This window comes from Spodoptera frugiperda, chromosome 23 (assembly GCF_023101765.2).
Source record: "Spodoptera frugiperda isolate SF20-4 chromosome 23, AGI-APGP_CSIRO_Sfru_2.0, whole genome shotgun sequence".
NCBI classification, from domain to species: Eukaryota; Metazoa; Arthropoda; class Insecta; order Lepidoptera; family Noctuidae; genus Spodoptera; species Spodoptera frugiperda.
The window spans coordinates 1,755,476-1,766,248 of NC_064234.1; the positions used below are offsets into that span (position 1 = coordinate 1,755,476).

At 38.1% G+C, this 10,773-nt stretch overlaps 1 protein-coding gene across 1 annotated transcript; it reads left to right on the top strand.

Annotated features, from left to right (window-relative positions):
• The first annotated feature begins 5,756 nt into the window (after window positions 1-5,756).
• On the top strand, window positions 5,757-6,971 carry LOC126912154 (uncharacterized). The gene has a single exon (XM_050702899.1). It carries the CDS (start codon window positions 5,989-5,991, stop codon window positions 6,766-6,768), a length of 780 nt encoding a protein of 259 aa, XP_050558856.1. The 5' UTR covers window positions 5,757-5,988; the 3' UTR covers window positions 6,769-6,971.
• Window positions 6,972-10,773: the final 3,802 nt, after the last annotated feature.

A 10,773-nucleotide genomic window follows, 5' to 3' on the forward strand; every position in this document is an offset into this window, starting at 1 on the left:
ACATCACGTCACTATACACAATGATGTGCATTAGTGACTCTTTCGTGTCAACCTCGCCATTGTATCTACCAACTCCAATAGGAGCACTTAGGTCGGCGACATGGCGGCGGGAATATTGTCACAACATGCATTATAGGATTAAAATTTGTATTTTCAAGTTTAGTGTCTATTTATTTATTAGTAACATACATAATTTTACAGATAGATATTAAACTACTTCATATTATGTAATTACCTATTTAAAAAAAGTACATCAATTTTCTCACAAAATCTTAATAAACATTCACGACATACAACGCTCCATCTCGCATCTCAATTTTATTGATAAACTGTGTAAATACCTATTATAAATCCTACTTACGCACCTACTATTTAATGATAATCTTACTGACGCACCTACCATTAATTAATGATACAACACCTACAAATACCTCTAACAATGACTAGCCAATGAATGACCAACGCGATCGTATCACCGAAGTAAATTCCAGAACCTTTACCAAGTTGCCCAAAAAGCCTTAAAAGGAATAAAAGGTAAACAGCATTTTCATGCTAATTTCTTTGTAATCTTCGCGTGAAATCGCTGAACGGCGAGGGATTACTCAGTTTCGTCTCCGGTCGGCACGCGAAGGTTAGAAGTTGGCCAGTGATGATGTGTCCAGGGTCAATGTCAAATGTTAAGGTTTCAAGGTCAAGTTAGTTGACTAATACATTTCCTTACATACATATTTACATGTTTGAGTAAGGGCCTCCTTAAGATTTCGAATAACGAGTCATTTGGTTACGTAGCAATGACTTTTCATGTTCGAATTACCGAATGCACATAAATGTACCTATTGATTTAGAGCGAAATATATACGAAGATTTTTTAGGGACCTCGTGATAACTTCGAATTACCAAGAGGTAATAAAATGACTGAAGCTACTGAAAATAATCTCTATTCTTCTACTGTTAAAACTTGAGCTTTTCAGTATTCAAAATTCTTGATTGGTTTAATGTGAATGACAGAGTACCTAATAAATGTTTTCACTCTAACGCGTCTGCTTATTTTGTACGATAAACATCCATCAGATATTCTCAATATTGTAAATTACCTATTCGAATCAGATAGACAAAATGTTAATAGCATTTATAAACCACGGAACTATGTACCTACAGGATTCACTCCAATACATTTTTGATTAGAGAGGCATGTCCTCGACATGATACGTTGAATCTTGACCCAAATTTATTCGAACCCGCTACCTATTGTCCGATATATCGAGTTGTATAATAGCTGTTACATCATGTCTATGTTGTCACTATCCATGGTATTGGAAATATTGACGTTTTTAATTGAATATCGTACAAAGAGTCTCGGTTGGAGTTAGTCCTTGTCGCGTGGAGTATCCGAAATAAGTGGGCTTCAACTAGTAAAGAGATAAAAAATATATTTATAAAAAAAAAATATCATTAACTTCCAAATACCGACAGCGTTTCGTTTCGTCTTTAGAACCTTTAACAGCAGTGGATGGGAGAATTTTTTTTGATGGACCACGCCGGTAAACAAGCTTACTTAAAACCTGATTGTAAGCAATCGCCGCCGCATAGAATATGCATAAAACAGAGAAGTATAACAAAAAGAGATAGTGATAAAGCCTATAAGAGTACTTTTCCACCAGAGATATGCTAGGTACGCTATGTGGCTGTAGATGCGTTTGAGTTCCACCAATCATATTCATTGCTTAGCTAAGCAGCTAAGTTATGTGTTTTGTATAGAAAGATGCATGTTATGGATGTGAGCTATCTATGGCTTCCATACTATCGATCCATCGCATAGTAATTTATTAATTTTTTTTTTTGCAAATAGGTTATAAAATAACACTTTTACACGTCAATCTCTTAAATAACTAGATGAGGCCGGCATTTCCTATCCGACTACTCTGAGAAGAAATGCCGAAACAAACTCAGAGGTCATAGTCTCTTTTAAAGTCCAGACAAAATTAATTAAAGATGTCGGAGAACCGTGCAAGTTGATTCTGTAGTGGTCTTTTGAGGAAAGAACCACAGCAGTTTGAGCGGACCTGTTCAGATGGCAGCACGCATGTGTCAGTTTACAATCAGCTCAGCTGACGGCTGTTGCTGAATGATCCGACGAACAACACCAACCAAAAGAACATTTGGGTAGGCCACACAAATGCTCAAACTATCAGAATATAATTTACTAAAAATAAAATGACTAGCAAAAGTCTCACACGGTCCTCAAACTAACAATTTTAAAAGGAAATATAAAAATATAAAAGGAAAAAATATATAAAACAATGTCAAATTATGTTAATATCAAATTGTATAAAAAATGTAACTATACTCGTATGTTACAAACATGTCAGAAAGACCTGTGTGGACATACATCGGACATACTCGAGCTTAGTATCAGTGGAAACTGTCACGTAGTTTCAAAGCTTAGCTGTAAACAAACATTTGTAGTATAGCTACAGAGCACATCTCTGGTGGAAAAGCACCCAATTTTTTTTTTTGAGATGGGCAAGTCATCCTGTGGCCTTGGATGAGGCGGGAGGGAGTGTCAGACTCTGACTGACTAAAATCCACCCAGTTCCTTCTTCTGCTTTGAGCCGGAGCTCCGGTAACCTGTTACGTTGTCCGCAGCTCCGGATCGGCGGAAAAGCACCCTAAGAAAGAGTCAACATAACAAACAAAAAATGTCTCCAAAGTATCGATTTCTATCAACATTTTCCAACGAATAAAACATATTTTCTCGCTACAAACTGCACCTTCAACTGTTAAGTCCTTGGCATTGACTACTGCATAATTTATACAAAACAGTTTAGCCGAAGAAACTACGCATTTACTGTAATTTGCGATCAATCTAGGTTGCATAGAAAAACATGTTACTTTCACACAGTAATAGATATACGATATACAACTTTATTGATAAGGGAATAAAGTTGGAAGTTACTAAAAGTTTGGTCTGTTGTCTTATGGCCAGTTAGCCTTGCTTCGGAGTAGAAAACTGACGAACGAATTCGTTAAATTATTGATTGGTAATATTGCTTACATAGATAGGTAATATGGTGAACAGTGAAACAATACTGGTTTGTATATACTTATGTGTGTGGTTCGATTAGGAGGAGTCTGCGTCTATATGTCCACCTGATCTGTCTTGACGATTCTTTGAAGTACATTACAAACAGGGGTGAACATTACTAGCCATTTCTTAACTTCTCTGCCGATCCCAACCCTATTTCCAGTAACTACTTGCAAATTCATCTTTGATCGTTGCTGACATATTCGACAAAAAAATACTCTTCATCTCATTCTTTCCTTAGAAGATTGAAATCTACAATTTTTAAGTGCAATCACCAAGCCACCTAGACATTAGAGATTTATCATCATTAACAACAGCCTATAAGTGGCCACTGCTGACCAAAAGCCACTTCTCGCACAGGAAAAGTAAGAGCTTTTTTTTTATTTATTTAAAGGCTTTGTCGCTTGGCGACCATATCGCCCAGTGCAGGAAAAACAAAGTTTGAGAGCTTTAATCACCACGTTTGCTCAACACGGGTTGGCAATCTCGAATTTATAATTAAAAATTATAAACTCAGGTTTCCTCACAATGTTTTCCTTCACCGTTTATCAGTGGTATCTAAATAATCTTAGAAAGTACAATCATATAACTCGGAAAATTCTCAATGATACTGCCATTAGTAGGTTTCGAAACCGCACCTTTGTGCATGAGAAGCAGGCGTCTTAAACAAACCTCCCAGCCACAACGTCTTTAGATATTACTCATTTGTTATTTTATAGTTAGACGTAGTTAGTTATTCAATGTGTTAAAAATAAGTGTTATGTTCGATAATAAGTATTCAAGGGCACGTAATACCTTAGTACTTACGTCAAAGTTTAATTTGTGTAATGACTGACAGTTATTAGAGGACAATTAGTGGACTGTGTATAGGTGTGTGTACACTGTATATCGATAGTTACAAGGTCATTGACACATGTTATGTCCAAACAACGACCTTACTATGTTCTACGTATGTAAAGTTTGAAATTACACCTTTCATCCTTCAGTCTGTTCCCATATTAATAATTCGATTTATGTTGTGTTGGAAAACAATGGAGCGGCTTGACTAGAGTAATATTACGGTCTCACAGAAAATTGGCGTAAAATAACGTCTGCGTTGTGTTGCATCGTGAGAGTGAAGTTCCAGTGCCAATCCTACCCCAATCTGAATTTTCAGTTCTCTAATCCCTAACTCTCGAAAGGCTAGCAACGTTGTTACAGGTGTCCACAGGCAGTGCTGATTGCTCGTTTGCCGCTCCGCCTAGTTACCAAGTTCTATGTCTGATAAAAGAGAATTAAACTGATCACAAAAAACTTTCAATTGTACAACTACGTAAATCGTACCTACATATACGCAAAGCCACGCCTTGTAATTCCTGAAGGGGTAGGTAGTGGTACACCTGTACAACGTGTGTTGTTTATTTTTTTCATCAGATATGTTATGGGTTCATGTAAGGGGGGACATTTTTCATTAAAATATTAGCTTGATGAAGACTTTTATCAATAATAATATTGATAATAAATACTTTTATCAATAATATATATATAAGTATAATATACATATATATATATATATACTTTTATCAATAATACTTTTATCAAAATGTACACTTTCTCTATTCAAAACAAATCGATACCAATCAATTACATAGAAAGTACTCTGTCCGTCGGTCGCATGGTAGGTGACAAAATAACATTTTTTCCGATTCGTCCATTCCAAGGTCATTTTGGATCGATGGTGGTAATAATGGTCATTACTCGTCGTCCACAGCGTGACGACAATATGCCATGACAGGTATATAGCCGTATTATATACTTTACAAGAAATAACTATCATTTAAGCCTAATGATCGTGATGAATTATTGAAATTGATGTTTTAAGTTGGAAGTAAAGTTATGTTTCTCTTTAACCGACTTCAAAAAAAGGAGGTTCTCAGTTTGACCTGTATGTTTGTGCGCGATTATCTGGAAAAACGTTTTACTTTTAATGTAGATGTATTTATTTTGCCTTCAATTCGCAAATCTTTGGAGGATACCTAAGTACTGAAGTCTGGATACTGGAGACATCTTGCGACTTGCAGCAATTGTAGCAGATATGATGATGATGAAGAGGAATAACAGAAAGTTTTTGCAGATGATGCAATCGTAGTATTGGAGAGTGGCTTTTGATTTTAAGAATTTTCTGTATTTCGATAATGGATACTGTTATAATGTTCATTTACAAATTAACTAGTGCTATTTAAGCATTGGATTTTTACGCCTTTATGGAAAGTAGGCGTGAAGTTATATTCTATTTCTGTCATATACAATACCCTCGCAATTCATTTCACTTGCCAATTTACGTAGGTTTATTGTAAATCCAACAAAAGTGTTACTACATCGAAGGAACTTTTGTTGAATTGGAATTCCGTTGTCGATGTTAGGTAGGTACAGCGACATATTGATAATTTCCGTTAATGAAAATTGATTTTGTGTTTGCTACTTTAATTCGTTGCTTAAGCCCAAGTTTCCTCCACACTTACTATCTTTCTTTGAGCTCAAGCAATTAATAAAGTAGTTAACAGTCTAACAAGGAGGATTATGTCCTGCATAGATAAAGGGTCGGATACTGGCCACTTTCAATACGCGTTTATTGTCAGTTGTGACCATGATTTAAAAAAAATACTGATTCATATATAGTTGTCATGTTGACAGTGTACTTCAATAACGTTGAGTAATAGAGCAGGCAGCAGGAGTCACGGCTGCTGTAGGAAGAAGGCTACACAGCCGTGGGCTCCTTCATGCGCGGTGCGCTCTTGCAGCGGGTGGTCACGTGGTCAAGCGTAGGGCAGCGCGCGTGAGCGTTCGATTGACGGGGAGGGGCGACGTCAGCCAAGGTCGGGCCCGGCTGTCGGCGGGCAGGCACGCGCGCCTCCGCACGCCCCATGCTGCCCGGTCCACTCGCGCCACTCGACCCGCACAAAACGCGCGCGCTAACTACTATTTACGCGCCGCGGAAACTCCACACGCGGAAGAACAAGACGGCGCAGCTGAGGATGCTCGACAACGACATTCAAATCAAACCAACCCTCTCTCCCTTCCATCCTCTACCAGCCATCGGACAGAAGCTGGAGAAGTCCAAGACGAAAGTGATCGTGTTTGACTTGAATAAAAATGACTCCGGTTCGTTGGATCGGTCGGTCAAAATCCGAGATGTGCTCAAACCTCTCACACCGTTGCGGATACATGGATTCGCAAGGAAAAATTCCTTGGGTCAGCTAGATGTTAAGAGGCCGCAACAGTTACTCAGAGAAAACACGTACGATGTTATAGAGCCAATATACGTGACTGCAGCAGCAAACGCTAAAGTGAGTAAAGACGACATGTCAATAACTAAGACGAGACAGTTGGTCCAGCCGGCGCCAAATTCTGAGAGGACAGTTATCGAGGAGAAGATAAAAGTTTCTCCAAAGACCAGGTTCAAGAAGGCGGCGCTGCAAGTGGCTAAGTTGTCGACGATGCCGGAGACTGGGAAGCTGCTGTGTTTGAGAGAGAGACAGACGTACCAGGTGTGTAGAGTGGAGGGGGACAAAACTGTCTGCAAGCTGCAGGAGCTGCCTCAGAGCCCGGCGCACAAGCTGGACAAGCTGTCAGAGATATTCCAGAGCCTCGAGATGAAGGGGCGGCACAGAGATAGGATGAAAAAGGAGAACAGTTGGTTCTAACGTTCTACTTAGATTAAGAGAGTGCAATCATTGGATTAATGAACATTCGTTGAGAGGCTAAACGTTCTAAGTGTTAACATGTTATGATAAGAGTTTGTTTATTTTTGTTAACGTTGAATGTATACGAAGATATTGATATTGCTCAAGTGTTGGTGATGTGTCCGTTGTCTTGGTATTTTATTAAAGTGTGTCGAACTTTTTAATGGTGGTGTTTTTTTGACGGAGTAATTTTCTTATCTTTGCGTCATTAGTAATAGATGTGTGGGAAAGGTCATGTGTACTGTAGATTCAATGTCGTGACCTTGAACGAGTTTGTCAACAAGTGGGCTCGCGTGATTTTTCCACGAGTTCTTAATGAACGTTTTATACAGCGCGAATGTTGGTCGCACTTCTACGTCCATTGAGGAATTTGTAACAAGCTTGATCGAGTTCGTGTAAACAAAAACCGCAATGTATGTCATTTCACGTCCTATAGTGTGTGGGTTCAACAAACAGTCGGACGTGTTATAGGGTAATTTAGTTGCTGATTCATATTTCCAGCAAATGTTTCATACATTCTGTGGTTATTTTTCAAATGGAAAAAGATCGATGTGAAAGCGAACGCCAAGATTTTAATAGTAATACCGGAAATTCAACCACGATTTAATTTACAATTCGAAATTTACAATACCACTTAACATACGTTTAATTTTTATTTAATTCAAACAAACTCTTTTATAGTTGAAGGTTTCTATGACGGGTTTTGATATGAGTGTAGGTACTTACTTACATACGTAGTACATGGTGGCCGTAATTTTAATGTATAAAAGTAATAGAAAGCTTTGATTAATTATTATCGAGTAGCGCAAAAATATGCTGTTTTTACTTTAAGAACTTTTTGACTTTTATTTACCAATATACTTTATTTTATTTACTTCACATACATAATATGGTATACATGACACAATCTTTAAACAAATACAGACTGAGAATAACTTAACTAGCAACTTTTTGTGGAACTCTTATCTTGAAAGCGTAGCCGTGCGTAGCATGCTACGAGATGTAGCATATTGTAGCGGCGCGGCGTAACATCTTCCGTAGCCGCGTAGTACCTAGCGTAGCGCGTAGCACACTTCGTAGACTATAGCAAATTTCATTCTGTTGCAAGATTATATGTAAAAAACATGGTTCATTGTATCAAATGTGTCACGAATTGAATCAAATCCATTACCTGTGCAATCAGAATGTCCCCGGCGCGGCCTCGAACGCGCGGTCCTTTCATGTAAATGTTGGTCACATTACACCAAAATATACGGGTGATAAGTATTACAACATGACACGTTGTTACTGCCGTTTGGCGGTAGATAAACTTATCTAAGATTGCGTAAGTAAATCGTTGTCTAATTTGCATAAGTAACAATACTAAGGTACACATGTGAATCCTGGAGATAGCCTTCCTTCTGGACTACTCAGCGAGCTGCGGACTACCTAGCGGGTTTACCGGGGCTCCGGCTCAAAAAGCAGGAGTAGGAATGGGGTGGTTTTTAGTCAGTAAGAATCTGACACTCCCTCTCGCCTCGCCTAAGGCGGGAGAAGTCAATGGACGATTTTCCCCCTTTAAAAAAACGCCTTCCTTGCGATCGCTTGACCAGAACGATTAAATTATGTAATAATATAATCTATCCCGTGGATTTATGAAGTATATTCCCACACTAAGTAAAACATGTGAATGTATTTTACTTTAAAAAAATATTGTGTAAAATATTACCAAGACACACACGCAATACAACCTCACGCCTCGGGTTTCCTATGGGGTAGGCAGAGACATTGCAACGCCAATTTATTACCTACACTAACTTATTTAAAGACCTTCTTTATGTTTCCAATATAAAATGAAGGCTAGACCAGTAAAATGAAAACCAATTTTCAAATGTGAAGGTTTCAAATCAATGGCAGCTCAACTGAAGGTCCGATGTATGTATCTATGTATGTATGTATGTATTAGTTTACAAGACTGACCTTTCAGAATATCGTGCAATTTGGTGATAAGAATGTGTGCCGTGTGGCGCTCTGTTATCTAAACCTACTTGCACTAGAGATAAGCGTGAATTTCTGTATTTGTAGCAACAAGAGTCAAAATACTGGCACAGGGTATACTTTTCTGTGAATAACACATTAAGTCCCTTTAATTTAAAAACTGTAGAACTTTGTTTTTTTATATATAGATTAGTTTATTTCGACTGTTAATTGGATATTTAATACACAACATTAAATCAAGGCTTTCATTTGACGGCTTGTTTGCTGCAGTAGCTGGACAACCAGCTGCTGTGTAAAGTGTTGCAGATTCGATTACCGTACGGAGCAATATTTGCAAAATATTTAACAAAAGTTTATTTCTACTGTTAATTGGTTCAATAAACGTTAAAAACTAGGTTAAGCAAAGAGAGGTCCGTTCGACGGCACTCGCGTGCACTCCGGACATGCAGTGCACTTATCTATTGTTTCGAAAACACGCTATTTAGTACCTGTCTATGTACTTACACAAAGCACTAAAACCTAGTATATTTAGATAGTTGCTTAAATCTATTATTTAAATTACTTCAGGTTTACTGCCGTTCTCAGAGACATTTAATGATTACTTAGACTATTCCTTAGGAACGATATGGTCCCGAAAATAATTGCTAAGGGTTGTGATATGTAACCATTAACTGAATATATAATAATGAAGTACAACAGTTCGTAAATTAATGGAGAAAAGCTCTACTAATTTCGAGTCACACAGGGACTCTTCATCATGGGCAGCGTGCGCAGACGCGGCGACGTCGCGAGCTCTAGTAACTAGTAAAGCTTTTCTCGATTAATTTACGGGAGCAAACCGTGATTTTTAGACTGTGTTAATTTAGTATGTTTCACGATAGTTATAACAACAGTTAGTTATAGAGGAGTAATTTGACAGGCTAGCCGACCTAATAAAAGTGATGATAGTTTTGACATTTCAAACGGCTTTTATACTACCTGATTAGGACTTAGTGCTACCTTTATGTCTAACCTGACCCTACTTACAAAAGGCTAGGAAACACGACAGACATACGTTTTATTGGTAGCCAGACAGCCACCACTCATATTAATATTATTAATAGTACTTATAATAGTCCTGTATGAATGCAGCGAAGGTAATTGTTGTCAATATGGGTCATTTATTTGAAGCTGACACACTAAGCGATTGACTGAATAAGTCGTAGTTAGTCATGGGCGCCATAGGCAAGTCCTAGCAAGGCCTATATATACCTGGGAACTTTAGGTACAATGCCTATTATGTCTACCATCTACCAAAAGGTCAAGCTGAGGATAGTAGGGCTTCTTGCTTGATTAACCTAAACCCATAGGTATACTTATAATCCTGAACCTTTTAAACTGCCATCGTCAAACCATCTGCCTATCATAAAGATTGCGGCTATACGGCGCAATGTGTAGTTGGTTCGATTCTCGCATGGAGCAACTCGAGCGATCCACAAATTGTTGTTTTCGGACATGACAATTGTCTAATATGTCTTTTACACATGAGTGTAGGTAAACTTGTATATTTGTAAACGCACCCATGAGAAAAGTATGGGGCAACTTTTTTTAATAAAAAATACGACTCTAGAGACATACTTCAGCAGTGAACAGTCACAGGCTGTTGATGATAATGTTTGCTATGCTAAACTCAAGAGCTTGTTATTTAGCATAGGCGTAGCCAGGGGGGGGGGGATTGGGGGTTCAAACCCTCCCTGAAAAGTTAAGATTAAATCTGTTTATTACATATTACATAAATTGTTTTTTTTTTCTCATGAATGAAAGAAGTTCATTAAGGAAGTTTTGTTCGTTTTACTTTTTTAAACCCCTCCCGATACTAAAACCTGGCTACGCCTATGTTATTTAGGTATCTAAAACCAACCTGAAAACCATTGTCTACTTGGTCATCCGTTCTACTGTTGGCGTGGCCACGCGTGGCCCAGTTTGCGTTTGCACTAATCGTGGCAAATT